Raw genomic sequence first — 15,467 nt, forward strand, 5'->3', positions numbered from 1 at the left:
AGGTAACTTATGTCTCATATTCTACTTTTATTGTCTCTTTGATGACTTTACAATAAAGACGTTAAAAAACACGAACCTGAGATTTGACGTTGTTTTTTTTGTACGAAACTAGTCCATCAAGTTGATTATTGAACTTTATTCCACGCACTTTTCAGCTGACAAGTCGAATAGAAAAAGAGTTGTCACTAAGAGAATAAGTTATAAATCGTCGGTTACACTAACAATGACCATATAAGTACTTCCTGAATGAACACGTGACCTTGGCAGGTCCAGCGTTGTTCGCAAAGATTCAATTGGAAACATTTGTATTGCTGCTAGCTAGTCGTTATTTCACACGCACACACACGCACGCGCGCACACACACACACCTTTAGTGCTAACTTCACGCACGTGACACCACCCAGTCACGTGACCGAAATGTGTACAAAAATCTCACTAAATGTTTATGGAATGTCAGAGTCATGTGACCATGGGCTAATATGTGACGTGTTAGAGCGTGACGCAATCACGTCACTAGTGGATGCCATGACGTGATGACGACATCATAATATCTCCCTATATGGTGTGCAAGGGCAGACGTCAGAGCGTGGCGTGATGATGTCATGACGTGATGATGACATCATAGCGAGGTACTCTTACATGTGGTAGAGCGTGACGTGCTGATGACATCATAGCATGACACTCTATGTTGTGTTAGAGCGTGCTGCGATGATAACATTTTAATGTGCCAGTGTACAATGTGGTAGAGCGTGACATAGTGACGCTGTGACGTGATCATGACATCATACCATGTAACATTGATGTGGTAGAGCGAGACACGATGATGACCTCATGGCATGTCACTGTGTAATGTGGTAGAGCTTGACACAATGACGTGATAGCGTTTCACTGTGTCATGTGGTAGAGCGTGACATGACGATGACATCACAGCATGTCACTGTATGATGTGGTACAGTGTGACGTGATGATGACATCATAGCATGTCACTATGATGTGGTAGAGTGTGACGTGATGATGACATCATAGCATGTCACTGTATGATGTGGTAGTGTGACGTGATGATGACGTCATAGGGTGTCACTGTATGATGTGGTAGAGTGTGACGTGATGATGACGTCATAGCGTGTCACTGTATGATGTGGTAGAGTGTGACGTGATGATGACATCATAGCATGTCACTGTATGATGTGGTACAGTGTGACGTGATGATGACGTCATAGCATGTCACTGTATGATGTGGTAGAGTGTGACGTGATGATGATGTCATAGCATGTCACTGTATGATGTGGTAGAGCGTGACATGACGATGACATCACAGCATGTCACTGTATGATGTGGTAGAGTGTGACGTGATGATGACATCATAGCATGTCACTGTATGATGTGGTAGAGTGTGACATGATGATGTCATAGCATGTCACTGTATGATGTGGTACAGTGTGACGTGATGATGACATCATAGCATGTCACTGTATGATGTGGTAGAGTGTGACGTGATGATGACATCATAGCATGTCACTGTATGATGTGGTAGTGTGACGTGATGATGACGTCATAGGGTGTCACTGTATGATGTGGTAGAGTGTGACGTGATGATGACGTCATAGCGTGTCACTGTATGATGTGGTAGAGTGTGACGTGATGATGACATCATAGCATGTCACTGTATGATGTGGTACAGTGTGACGTGATGATGACGTCATAGCATGTCACTGTATGATGTGGTAGAGTGTGACGTGATGATGATGTCATAGCATGTCACTGTATGATGTGGTAGAGCGTGACATGACGATGACATCACAGCATGTCACTGTATGATGTGGTAGAGTGTGACGTGATGATGACATCATAGCATGTCACTGTATGATGTGGTACAGTGTGACGTGATGATGACATCATAGCATGTCACTGTATGATGTGGTAGAGTGTGACATGATGATGTCATAGCATGTCACTGTATGATGTGGTACAGTGTGACGTGATGATGACATCATAGCATGTCACTGTATGATGTGGTACAGTGTGACGTGATGATGACATCATAGTGTGACACGATGACGTCATAGGGTGTCACTGTATGATGTGGTATAGCGTGAAGTGAAGTGAATTACATTTATATAGCGCTTTTTCGCAAGTGACTCAAAGCGCTTTACATAGTGGAAGCCAATATCTAAGTGACATTTAAAGCAGTGTGGGTGGCACTGGGAGCACGGTGGGTAAAGTGTCTTGCCCAAGGACACAACGGCAGTGACTAGGATGGCGGAAGCGGGGATCGAACCTGCAACCCTCAAGTTGCTGGCACGGCCGCTCTACCAACCGAGCTATACCGCCCCGTGACATGACGATGACATCACAGCGTGTCACTGTACGATGTGGTAGGGCGTGATGATGACATCATAGTGTGTCACTGTATGATGTGGTAGGGCGTGATGATGACATCATAGTGTGTCACTGTATGATGTGGTAGAGCGTGACATGACGATGACATCATAGTGTGTCACTGTATGATGTGGTAGAGCGTGATGATGACATCATAGTGTGTCATTGTATGATGTGGTAGAGCGTGATGATGACATCATAGTGTGTCACTATGATGTGGTAGAGTGTGACGTGATGATGACATCATAGTGTGTCATTGTATGATGTGGTAGGGCGTGATGATGACATCATAGTGTGTCATTGTATGATGTGGTAGGGCGTGATGATGACATCATAGTGTGTCACTGTATGAAGTGGTAGAGCGTGACGATGACATCACAGCATGTCACTGTATGATGTGGTAGGGCGTGATGACATCATAGTGTGTCACTGTATGATGTGGTAGAGTGTGACGTGATGATGACATCATAGTGTGTCACTGTATGAAGTGGCAGAGCGTGACGATGACATCACAGCGTGTCACTGTATGATGTGGTAGGGCGTGATGACATCATAGTGTGTCACTGTACGATGTGGTAGAGTGTGACGTGACGATGACATCACAGCGTGTCACTGTATGATGTGGTAGAGCGTGATGATGACATCACAGCGTGTGACTGGTGACTGTATGATGTGGTAGGGCGTGACGATGACGCCATAGCGTGTCACTGTATGATGTGGTAGAGCGTGATGATGACATCACAGCGTGTGACTGTATGATGTGGCAGGGCGTGACGATGACGTCACAGCGTGTGACTGTATGATGTGGTAGGGCGTGACGATGACGTCATAGCGTGTCACTGTATGATGTGGTAGAGCGTGACATTGTAGAGGACCTGGCGGCCATTGTTCCAGGCGTAGAGCGCCCGGTCTCGGGGGTTGTAGTCCAGCATGGACAGGTGACCATAGGTGTTGCCGAGGGGGACGTCGATGTACTCGTAGGTGGAGGAGTTGGTGGCGAAGGCGTAGTACACCTTGGTGGCGCCCGAGTAGCCGTTGGTGACGTACAAAGTCCCGCAGATCATGAAGGCCTCGCCGGCGCTGCGCTTGGGATGGTTGGTGGTCCAGCTGCGGACCACCTGCAGACTGTCGGGGTCCAGCTGGCTGAGCACGATGTTCCCCGCGTTCTGATTGGTGGCGTAGACGGCCCACAGCCCGCCCTCGTCCACCATCAGGTCGATGTCGGAGTGCCCCCCCCAGGAGTAGTGGTACATGTTGTTGTAGCCGGCAAAGTCCAGCTGGCGCGAGCGGCTGATGAGCGACGACCTCAAGTCGAACTTGATCAGCGTGTGACTCTGGAACTTGTTGAAGAACAGCGAGCCGTTGTAGACCACCTGACCCGTCCCGGACCAGGGGTGGGGCAGGCGGTGCGAGGTGAAGTTGTCGCTCGTCATGAAGTCCTGCACGGACTTGTACTCCCGGACGAAGCGGTTGTTATGGTAACCGTCCATGTACCACACCTGCGGCAGAGCAGACGGCGAAATGATGCGGCGCTCGCTCGGCTAACGCCACCTGCCAACTTACCCGGTTGTCCCCTGCCGGCGCCAGCGGGTCCGTCATCCACGAGCCGAACCTGGACCCCGAGGTCTTGATGGTGACCGGCTCCGCGATCCTGGTCAGCTTCCCGCAAGCTAGAAAAGCAGAGCGCACGGGTCAAGTGAAGGTCGCCGGCCGGACGCCGAGCGCCAGCTCACCTAGCCGCTGCATGCAGGCCCTCAGCCGCTCCTCCAGGCTCGCCACGCGGCCGTGCAGGTCCTGGTAGTCCAGGGCTCCCAGCTGGTCCTGCAGCAGCGCCGTCACGTTGGCCGCCTCCTCCTTGAAGCGTCTGACCAGCAGGGCGTCCGCCTTGTAGGCCTCCAGCAGCGGGATGAGCGGCCGCAGCTCCTCCATCTTCACCTTGATGGACTGAGCACCAGGTTCTGGTCAGTACCCGCCCAGGTTCTTCACAGAGAACCCCCTGAGCTCGTGCAACCAAACCTCAGTCCCTGACAACTTCAAGAGTTTCACTTGATAGCTTTTAGCTCGGTAGTCAGCACGCTCGCCTCTCATGCCGCCGCCCCGGGTTCGAGAGACTGAGTGCTGGACCGCTGCACTCACCTGGTGCTCGGCTCAGGTACCCAAACCTCAGTCCCTGGCAACTTGAAGAGTTTTTGCTTGGTGGCTTTTAGCTCGGTGGTTGAGAGAGTGAGCACTCACCTGGTACTGCCGGGCCGCGTTGCTCTCATGCCCCTCCTCCACCTGCTTGAACTTGTTCTCCAAGCCTTTTAGCTCCGCCTCCATCTTCTCCACCATCTGCAGGTCTCGCCGCGTGCGCTGGTCCAGGACTTCGATGGACCGGCTCATGTTCAGCACCTGCGTCGCGTCAACAATGTATGTTTTAATTTGTGTGTCTGTATTTCGATTTGTGTGTGTGTTTTAATTTGTGTGTCCGTATGTCGATTTGTGTGTCTGTATTTCAATTTGTGTGTTTTAATTCATGTGTCCGTATTTCGATTTGTGTGTGTGTTTTAATTTGTGTGTCCGTATGTCAATTTGTGTGTCTGTATTTCAATTTGTGTGTTTTAATTCGTGTGTCCGTATTTCGATTTGTGTGTGTGTTTTAATTTGTGTGTCCGTATGTCGATTTGTGTGTCTGTATTTCAATTTGTGTGTTTTAATTTGTGTGTCCGTATGTCGATTTGTGTGTTTTAATTTGTGTGTCTGTATTTCGATTTGTGTGTGTTTTAATTTGTTTGTCTGTATTTCAAAATGTGTGTGTGTTTTAATTTGTGTGTCCGTATTTCGATTTTTGTGTGTCCGTATTTCGATTTGTGTGTTTTAATTTGTGTGTCCGTATTTCGATTTGTGCGTGTTTTAATTTGTTTGTCTGTATTTCAATATGTGTGTGTGTTTTAATTTGTGTGTCCGTATTTCGATTTTTGTGTTTTGTGTGTCCTATTTCGATTTGTGTGTTTTAATTAGTGTGTCCGTATTTTGATTTGTGTGTGTGTTTTACTTTGTGTGTCTTTATTTCAATTTTTGTGTGTTTTAATTTGTGTGTCCGTTTGTCGATTTGTGTGAGTGTTGTAATTTGTGTGTCCGTATTTCGATTTGTGTGTGTTTTAATAGATAGATAGATAGATAGATAGTACTTTATTGATTCCTTCAGGAGAGTTCCCTCAGGAAAATGTGTGTGTCCGTATTTGGATTTGTGTGTGTGTTTTAATTTGTGTGTCTGCATTTTAATTTGTGTGTCTGTATTTCAATTTGTGTGTGTTTTAATTTGTGTGTCCGTTCGTCGATTTGTGTGTGTGTTTTAATTAGCGTGTCCGTATTTCGATTTGTGTGTGTTTTAATTTGTGTGTCTGTATTTCAATATGTGTGTGTGTTTTAATTTGTGTGTCCGTATTTCGATTTGTGTGTGTATGTGTTTTAATTTGTGTGTCCGTATGTAATTTGTGTGTTTTTTAATTTGTGTCCGTATGTCGATTTGTGTGTGTGTTTTAATTTGTGTGTGTGTTTTAATTTGTGTGTCCATATTTTGATTTGTGTGTGTGTGTTTTAATTTGTGTGTCCGTATGTCGATTTGTGTGTTTTTTAATTTGTGTCCGTATGTCAATTTGTGTGTGTGTTTTAGTTTGTGTGTGTGTTGTAATTTGTGTGTCCGTATTTCGATTTGTGTGTGTTTTAATAGATACATAGATAGATAGTACTTTATTGATTCCTTCAGGAGAGTTCTCTCAGGAAAATGTGTGTGTCCGTATTTGGATTTGTGTGTGTGTTTTAATTTGTGTGTCTGTATTTCAATTTGTGTGTTTTAATTTGTGTGTCCGTTCATCGATTTGTATGTGTGTTTTAAATAGCGTGTCCGTATTTCGATTTGTGTGTGTTTTAATTTGTGTGTCTGTTTTTTAATTTGTGTGTCTGTATTTCGATTTGTGTGTGTTTTAATTTGTGTGTCAGTATTTCGATTTTTGTGTGTGCTTTGTGTGTACGTATTTCGATTTGTGTGTTTTAATTAGTGTGTCTGTATTTCGATTTTTGTGAGTGTTTTAATTTGTGTGTCCATATTTTGATATGTGTGTGTGTGTGTGTGTGGTTTAATTTGTGTGTCCGTATGTTGATTTGTGTGTTTTTTTAATTTGTGTCCGTGTGTCGATTTGTGTGTGTGTTTTAATTTGTGTGTCTGTATTTCAATTTTTGTGTGTGATTTAATTTTTGTGTCGGTATTTTGATTTTTGTGTTTTAATTAGTGTGTCCGTATTTCGATTTGTGTGTGTTTTAATTTGTGTGTCTGTTCGTCGATTTGTGTGAGTGTTTTAATTTGTGTGTTCGTATTTTGATTTGTGTGTGTGTTTTAATTTGTGTGTCTGTATTTCAATATGTGTGTGTGTTTTAATTTGTGTGTCCGTATTTCGATTTGTGTGTGTGTGTGTGGTTTAATTTGTGTGTCCGTATGTTGATTTGTGTTTTTTTTTTATTTGTGTCCATGTGTCGATTTGTGTGTGTGTTTTAATTTGTGTGTCTGTATTTCAATTTTTGTGTGTGATTTAATTTTTGTGTCGGTATTTTGATTTTTGTGTGTTTTAATTAGTGTGTCCGTATTTCGATTTCTGTGTGTTTTAATTTGTGTGTCTGTTCGTCGATTTGTGTGAGTGTTTTAATTTGTGTGTTCGTATTTCGATTTGTGTGTCTGTTCGTCGATTTGTGTGTGTGTTTTAATTAGCATGTCCGTATTTTGATTTGTGTGTGTTTCAATTTGTGTGTCTGTATTTCAATATGTGTGTGTTTTAATTTGTGTGTCCGTATTTCGATTTGTGCGTGTGTGTGGTTTAATTTGTGTGTCCGTATGTTGATTTGTGTGTTTTTTAAATTTGTGTCCGTGTGTCGATTTGTGTGTGTGTTTTAATTTGTGTGTCTGTTCGTCGATTTGTGTGAGTGTTTTAATTTGTGTGTTCGTATTTTGATTTGTGTGTGTTTTAATTTGTATGCCTGTATTTCGATTTGTGTGAGTGTTTTAATTTGTGTGTCCATATTTTGATTTGTGTATGTGTGTGTTTTAATTTGTGTGTTTGTATTTCAATTTGTGGGTGTATTTTAATTTGTGTGTCTGTATATGGATGTGTGTGTGTGGTACAGTTTTTCAATGTACAGTAAAACAGTGAAAACCAGGTCCATAGATTTGAGGTCGTTAACATTTGACCGTAAGTGTTAGTCAGTTTAGACATTTCTGCTTTTATTTGTACAAAAGATTTTTGCTGACTCAGCTTTACGGCAAAATGATGTTGTTTACTGTAAATGTAATAGTTGTTATATTCACTGTACTGTAAAACCGCTACTACATCTTTTTCAAGCTAAAAGCCAGGGCCATTGTTCTTACAGTGAATGCTATAAGCTCCCAGCCACAAAGTTAGCGTGCGAGGTGTAGTTCCCATACCTTCTCCAGCAGGTGGCGCACTTGCTTGTCCTTATTTCCATTTGTGTGTGATTTAATTTGTGTGTCTGTATTTCGATTTTTGTGTGTGTTTTGTGTGTCCGTATTTCGATTTGTGTGTTTTAATTAGTGTGTCCGTATTTTGATTTGTGTGTGTGTTTTAATTTGTTTGTCTGTATTTCAATTTGTGTGTGTGTTTTAATTTGTGTGTCCGTATTTCGATTTTTGTGTTTTGTGTGTCCGTATTTTGATGTGTGTTTTAATTAGTGTGTCCGTATTTCGATTTGTGTGTGTTTTAATTTGTTTGTCTGTATTTCAATATGTGTGTGTGTTTTAATTTGTGTGTCCATGTTTCGATTTTTGTGTGTGTTTTGTGTGTCCGTATTTTGATTTGTGTGTTTTAATTAGTGTTTCCGTATTTTGATTTGTGTGTGTTTTAATTTGTTTGTCTGTATTTCAATGTGTGTGTGTTTTAATTAGTGTGTCCGTATTTCGATTTTTGTGTTTTGTGTGTCCTATTTTGATTTGTGTGTTTTAATTAGTGTGTCCGTATTTTGATTTGTGTGTGTTTTACTTTGTGTGTCTTTATTTCAATTTTTGTGTGTTTTAATTTGTGTGTCCTTTTGTCGATTTCTGTGAGTGTTGTAATTTGTGTGTCCGTATTTCGATTTGTGTGTGTTTTAATAGATAGATAGATAGATAGATAGATAGATAGATAGATAGATAGTACTTTATTGATTCCTTCAGGAGAGTTCCCTCAGGAAAATTTGTGTGTCCGTATTTGGATTTGTGTGTGTGTTTTAATTTGTGTGTCTGCATTTTAATTTGTGTGTCTGTATTTCAATTTTTGTGTGTGTTTTAATTTGTGTGTCTGTATTTTGATTTTTGTGTGTTTTAATTAGTGTGTCCGTATTTCGATTTGTGTGTGTTTTAATTTGTGTGTCTGTTTGTTGAGTTGTGTGAGTCTTTTAATTTGTGTGTCCGTATTTCGATTTGTGTGTGTTTTAATTTGTGTCTGTATTTCGCTGTGTGAGTGTTTTAATTTGTGTGTCCATATTTTGATTTTTGTGTGTTTTAATTAGTGTGTCTGTATTTCGATTTTTGTGAGTGTTTTAATTTGTGTGTCTGTATTTCAATTTTTGTGTGTGTTTTAATTTGTGTCTGTATTTTGATTTTTGTGTGTTTTAATAAGTGTGTCCGTATTTCGATTTGTGTGTGTTTTAATGTGTGTGTCTGTTTGTCGAGTTGTGTGAGTGTTTTAATTTGTGTGTTCGTATTTTGATTTGTGTGTGTTTTAATTTGTGTGTCTGTATTTTGATTTGTGTGAGTGTTTTAATTTGTGTCCATATTTTGATTTGTGTGTGTGTTTTAATTTGTCTGTATTTCGATGTGTGTGTTTTAATTTGTGTGTTTGTATTTCAATTTGTGCGTGTGTTTTAATTTGTGTGTCTGTATATCGATGTGTGTGTGTGGTACAGTTTTTCAACAGTGAAAACCAGGTCCATAGATTTGAGGTCGTTAACATTTGACCGTGTGTGTTAGTCAGTTTAGACATTTCTGCTTTTATTTGTACAAAAGATTTTTGCTGACTCAGCTTTACGGCAAAATGATGTTGTTTACTGTAAATGTAATAGTAATGTAATGTAATGTAATGTAATAGTTGTTATATTCACTGTACTGTAAAACCCATTTTTCAACCTAAAAGCCAGGGCCATTGTTCTTACAGTGAATGCTATAAGCTCCCAGCCACAAAGTTAGCGTGCGAGGTGTAGTTCCCATACCTTCTCCAGCAGGTGGCGCACTTGCTTGTCCTTATTTCCATTTGTGTGTGTTTTAATTTGTGTGTCTGTATTTCGATTTGTGTGAGTGTTTTAATTTGTGTGTTCGTATTTTGATTTGTGTGTTTTAATTTGTGTGTCTGTATTTTGATTTTTGTGAGTGTTTTAATTTGTGTGTCCATATTTTGATGTGTGTGTGTGTGTGTGGTTTAATTTGTGTGTCTGTATGTTGATTTGTGTGTTTTTTAATTTGTGTCCGTATGTCGATTTGTGTGTGTGTTTTAAATTGTGTGTCTGTATTTCAATTTTTGTGTGTGTTTTAATTTGTGTCTGTATTTTCATTTTTGTGTGTTTTAATTAGTGTGTCCGTATTTCGATTTTTGTGAGTGTTTTAATTTGTGTGTCTGTTTTTTAATTTGTGTGTCTGTATTTTGATTTTTGTGAGTGTTTTAATTTGTGTGTCCATATTTTGATGTGTGTGTGTGTGTGTGGTTTAATTTGTGTGTCTGTATGTTGATTTGTGTGTTTTTTAATTTGTGTCCGTATGTCGATTTGTGTGTGTGTTTTAAATTGTGTGTCTGTATTTCAATTTTTGTGTGTGTTTTAATTTGTGTGTCTGTATTTTCATTTTTGTATGTTTTAATTAGTGTGTCCGTATTTCGATTTTTGTGAGTGTTTTAATTTGTGTGTCTGTTTTTTAATTTGTGTGTCTGTATTTCGATTTGTGTGTGTTTTAATTTGTGTGTCTGTTCGTCGATTTGTGTGAGTGTTTTAATTTGTGTGTTCTTATTTTGATTTGTGTGTGTTTTAATTTGTGTGTCTGTATTTTGATTTTTGTGAGTGTTTTAAATTGTGTGTCCATATTTTGATATATGTGTGTGTGTGTGTGGTTTAATTTGTGTGTCCGTATGTTGATTTGTGTGTTTTTTAATTTGTGTCCGTATGTCGATTTGTGTGTGTGTTTTAATTTGTGTGTGTGTTTTAATTTGTGTGTCTGTATTTCAATTTTTTTGTGTGTTTTAATTTGTGTGTCTGTATTTTGATTTTTGTGTGTTTTAATTAGTGTGTCCGTATTTCGATTTTTGTGAGTGTTTTAATTTGTGTCTGTATTTCGATTTGTGTGTGTTTTAATTTGTGTGTCTGTTCGTCGATTTGTGTGTGTGTTTTAATTTGTGTGTCTGTATTTCAATTTTTGTGTGTGCTTTAATTTGTGTGTCTGTATTTTGATTTTTGTGTGTTTTAATTAGTGTGTCTGTATTTCGATTTTTGTGAGTGTTTTAATTTGTGTGTCTGTATTTCAATTTTTGTGTGTGTTTTAATTTGTGTCTGTATTTTGATTTGTGTGTGTTTTAATAAGTGTGTCCGTATTTCGATTTGTGTGTGTTTTAATGTGTGTGTCTGTTTGTCGAGTTGTGTGAGTGTTTTAATTTGTGTGTTCGTATTTTGATTTGTGTGTTTTAATTTGTGTGTCTGTATTTTGATTTGTGTGAGTGTTTTAATTTGTGTCCATATTTTGATTTGTGTGTGTGTTTTAATTTGTCTGTATTTTGATGTGTGTGTTTTAATTTGTGTGTTCGTATTTTGATTTGTGTGTGTTTTAATTTGTGTGTCTGTATTTTGATTTGTGTGAGTGTTTTAATTTGTGTCCATATTTTGATTTGTGTGTGTGTTTTAATTTGTGTCTGTATTTCGATGTGTGTGTTTTAATTTGTGTGTTTGTATTTCAATTTGTGCGTGTGTTTTAATTTGTGTGTCTGTATATCGATGTGTGTGTGTGGTACAGTTTTTCAACAGTGAAAACCAGTTCCATAGATTTGAGGTCGTTAACATTTGACCGTGTGTGTTAGTCAGTTTAGACATTTCTGCTTTTATTTGTACAAAAGATTTTTGCTGACTCAGCTTTACGGCAAAATGATGTTGTTTACTGTAAATGTAATAGTAATGTAATGTAATGTAATGTAATACCGTATTTTCCGCACTATAAGGCGCACCTAAAAACCACAAATTTTCTCAAAAGCTAACAGTGCGCCTTATAACCCGGTGCGCTTTATTACGATTCATTTTCATAAAGTTTAGGTCTCGCAACTACGGTAAACAGCCGCCATCTTTTTTCCCCGTAGAAGAAGCGCGCGGTGCATGCTGGGATATGTGACGGTTCATTTCCATTTGTGTGTTTATGTAAAGACCCCAAATGGCTCCTATTAAGTGTGTTGTCTGTCTAATTATAAATAATGCAGACGAGGCGTGTTAACTGAGTTCTCAACGTTTTCTCACAGCGTGCTCATAACCACATTCGAACTCCCAGCATACAACATCGCTTCTCAGGGCTACTGCGCATGCTCGTAACTATCGTTGCATGCTGGGTAGTGTAGTTGTTATATTTGCTAGCTCATAACAGCACATTGAGAGACGCGCTTAATTCAATACTCGCCGTCATTCCGGGTGGATTGACAAAAGACCTCCAGCCGCTAGATATTGGTGTCAACAGGGCATTCGAAGCTAGACTGCTAACTGCGTGGGAACTTCTCAGGGCTACCGCGCATGCTTGTAACTATCGTTGCATGCTGGGTAGTGTAGTTGTTATATTTGCTAGCTCATAACAGCACATTGAGAGACACGCTGACACGCTTAATTCAATACTCGCCGTCATTCCGGGTGGATTGACAAAAGACCTCCAGCCGCTAGATATTGGTGTCAACAGGGCATTCGAAGCTAGACTGCTAACTGCGTGGGAACTTCTCAGGGCTACCGCGCATGCTCGTAACTATCGTTGCATGCTGGGTAGTGTAGTTGTTATATTTGCTGGCTCATAACAGCACATTGAGAGACACGCTTACCGGGTAATTCAATACTCGCCGTCATTCCGGGTGGATTGACAAAAGACCTCCAGCCGCTAGATATTGGTGTCAACAGGGCATTCGAAGCTAGACTGCTAACTGCGTGGGAACAATGGAAGACAGAAGGCGAACACACCTTCACTAAGACGAGTAGGCAGCGCCAGACGACGCCAACATCTGCCAGTGGATCGTAAATTTGCCCAACTTTTCACTTCGGACACCGAAGACGAAGGATTTACGAATGAAGAATAACTTCAGAAAGTAAGCGCTATGTTTATTTTGTGTGTTGTGACATTAACGTTCGAGCAACATTATGTTGCTATTGCGCTGCACTATTTTGAATTTTACTATGTTTGTGATTGCACATTTGCGTACATTTTGGGAGTGAACAGAGTTGTTAGAACGCTGGTTTTTAATATATTATTAAAGTTTGACTGACCTATCTGACTGTTTTTTTGACATTCCCTTTAGCGCAGCGTAGGCGCGGCTTATAGTCCGGGGCGGCTTATTGGTGGACAAAATTATGAAATATGTAATTCATAGAAGGTGCGGCTAATAATCCGGTGCGCCTTATAGTGCGGAAAATACGGTAGTTGTTATATTCACTGTACTGTAAAACCGCTACTACATCTTTTTCAAGCTAAAAGCCAGGGCCATTGTTCTTACAGTGAATGCTATAAGCTCCCAGCCACAAAGTTAGCGTGCGAGGTGTAGTTCCCATACCTTCTCCAGCAGGTGGCGCACTTGCTTGCCGCGAGTGTCCCTGGAGCACAGGCCGTCCTGCGGGGTCACCACCGTGCACACGCAGCGGCCCGCCGCGTCCTGGGCGGAGCTGAACACGTGCCACTGGTCCTCCTGGGCCCGCTCCTGGTCCCGGGGGGCCGCCGGGCCCACCTGCGCGCCCGCCGCCATGCAAGCGTAAAAAACGTCGGCGTGTTAGCAGCGCGAGTGATGCATGCTGGGAAGAGACTATTTCTTTTCAGCGGCTATATTTAGCACACGCAGACAAAATGTAGCGTGAGAAGAAAGAAGAGAGAGGAATCTGACCAGAGTGAAGGAGGCGGCCAGCAGCAGCAGCAGCAGGAAGGACTGGACCAGATTCTCCTCAGACTCCATCCTTGTCTTCGTCTTCTTCCTCGCTCGTCTTCGGTCACGCGCCGCCACAGTGTGTGTGTGTGTGTGTGTGTGTGTGTGTGATGATGTCATGCATCTGCGGGGGAGGGGCATGGTGCGGCAGTAACATGTTCCCTTCCTCAAATTAAAAGGCTCACACACAGAAGGCGGCGTTACCATGGCAACTGGCTCCAAATGGAAGCCCGCGTTGGGGCAGACGGGCTGTTGCCATTGGTTACGCTCTCTCTCTCTCTCTCTCTCTCTCTCTAACACACACGTATGCGTGCCACAGTCCTAGTCTCAAACAGGAAGTGTTTCGCCGAGGTTGACCCGGCGCCGTGATGACATCACCGCGTCATCATCCAATCACAACACATAGAACATGTCAGTCAAAATAATGTGCAGGAGTCGTGTGATTTTCACAATAAAACTTTTACTACTCCATGTCAATTAGGTATTTTGTTGCAAACGCCCGCGCGCACACACATCGGGGTTATTTTATTTTGAAAGATGGCACACACAGGAAGTGCGGAGGGGGGGGGGTCAAAACAATAAAGGGAAAGATGATACATTTAACGACAACAAGCGGGTTAAATATGGAGGACAGGTTCCCTTTTTTTTTTTTTTTAATGTTTCTCCGACATCCTGTCGACGTTTTCGTGCATGACAGCACAAATGTAAAAACACACTTTTCCTTTTTTACCCACTTCCTCACTGGCAGTGCGTGCATGTGTGTGTGTGTGTGTGTGTGTGTTGTCACGGCAGCGACACAGGCGGGGGCATCGTGTCACTCTAAAGACGTTGACGGTCGCCGCAGCAACAATCACCATGGTAACCCGGCGTGTTGCGTCCATCTGGTGTCTTCAACACCCTCACTTCCTGTACCCACGCCTCCTTACACAAGTCGACTTGTCTGCACAAAACCTGCACACACACACACACACACACACACACACACACACACACACACACACACACACACACACACTCGTGTTAGGAACACAACAAAAAGGTCAGGTAGAAGTCATGTGATCTTTGGCACCTTTGGCACCTTTGGCGTTGGATTCCAGGAAGACCTTGATGTAGGAGGTGGGCACGTATCCTTCCTCTTCCAAGTTCCTACGGACTCTGGTCCAGCCGTCACCTTTGTCTTCTTCCACCACAGAAAGTAGTTCCCCCTCCAACATGGACAGCGTGCCTTCGTTCTGACCTGCAGCAGCCAAGGCGCCTTCTCGTGAGCCACCAGGGTTGTGTGAGAATGTCATCCATAGTCATGTTTATATCCGCTAGTATTTTTCCATGGGGTGTGTCTCTTATGTCCGCTAGTAAACTCTTTGTTTTGTCCCGTTTGTCGGCTCACAGAGCTGTTTTGGCCAGTTCCTTAACTGTTTTGAAGAAGCAGCTGCGCCTCTTTCTCTTTTTGTTTGGATTTAGACCTGGCTTGCTGATGCTATGGTTGCACTGTGAGGCCTGGTCTCCTGAGGCTTCAGTAAAACCTGGTATTGTACCATTCTTGGTCTCCTGAGGCTTCAGTAAAACCTGAAATTGTACCATTCTTGGTCTCCTGAGACTTCAGTAAAACCTGGTATTGTACCATTCTTGGTCTCCTGAGACTTCAGTAAAATCTGGTATTGTACCATTCTTGGTCTCCCGAGACTTCAGTTAAAACCTGGTATTGTACCATTCTTGGTCTCCTGAGGCTTCAGTAAAACCTGGTATTGTACCATTCTTGGTCTCCTGATGCTTCAGTAAAACCTGAAATTGTACCATTCTTGGTCTCCTGAGGCTTCAGTAAAACCTGGTATTGCACCATTCTTGGTCTCCTGAGGCTTCAGTAAAACCTGGTATTGTACCATTCTTGGTCTCCTGAGGCTTCAGTAAAAACCTGGTATTGTACCATTCTTGGTC

General features: G+C 41.9%; 2 protein-coding genes across 5 annotated transcripts in view; both read right to left on the reverse strand.

The window, feature by feature from the left end:
* Window positions 1-121: 121 nt before the first annotated feature.
* Window positions 122-13,880, reverse strand: LOC133619141 (noelin-like). 2 transcript variants are annotated; one of them, XM_061980047.2, is made up of 6 exons: window positions 13,494-13,880; window positions 13,170-13,340; window positions 4,615-4,770; window positions 4,113-4,323; window positions 3,943-4,049; window positions 122-3,878 (listed from the first exon to the last, which is right to left on the reverse strand). In XM_061980047.2, exons 1-6 carry the CDS (start codon window positions 13,737-13,739, stop codon window positions 3,216-3,218), a joined length of 1,554 nt encoding a protein of 517 aa, XP_061836031.2. In that variant the 5' UTR covers window positions 13,740-13,880; the 3' UTR covers window positions 122-3,215. The 2 variants fall into 2 exon arrangements, with proteins under 2 accessions (XP_061836031.2, XP_061836032.1); XM_061980048.2 differs by lacking the exons at window positions 13,170-13,340; window positions 13,494-13,880 and adding an exon at window positions 7,835-8,033.
* A 92-nt stretch (window positions 13,881-13,972) lies between these two features.
* The window catches only part of LOC133619140 (formin-binding protein 1-like), a 56,158-nt gene continuing 54,663 nt past the window's right edge, over window positions 13,973-15,467 (reverse strand). For 2 of the 3 annotated variants that reach the window (XM_072915313.1, XM_072915314.1), the window contains 2 exons: window positions 14,602-14,769; window positions 13,973-14,483 (listed from right to left, as the gene is read on the reverse strand). In XM_072915313.1, coding sequence (XP_072771414.1) covers window positions 14,455-14,483; window positions 14,602-14,769 — 197 coding nt within the window. In that variant the 3' untranslated portion in view covers window positions 13,973-14,454. The remainder of the gene's footprint in view (window positions 14,484-14,601; window positions 14,770-15,467) is intronic. The other variant, XM_072915315.1, reaches the window with a different exon arrangement.

Source organism: Nerophis lumbriciformis, linkage group LG20 (genome assembly GCF_033978685.3).
Source record: "Nerophis lumbriciformis linkage group LG20, RoL_Nlum_v2.1, whole genome shotgun sequence".
NCBI classification, from domain to species: domain Eukaryota; kingdom Metazoa; phylum Chordata; class Actinopteri; order Syngnathiformes; family Syngnathidae; genus Nerophis; species Nerophis lumbriciformis.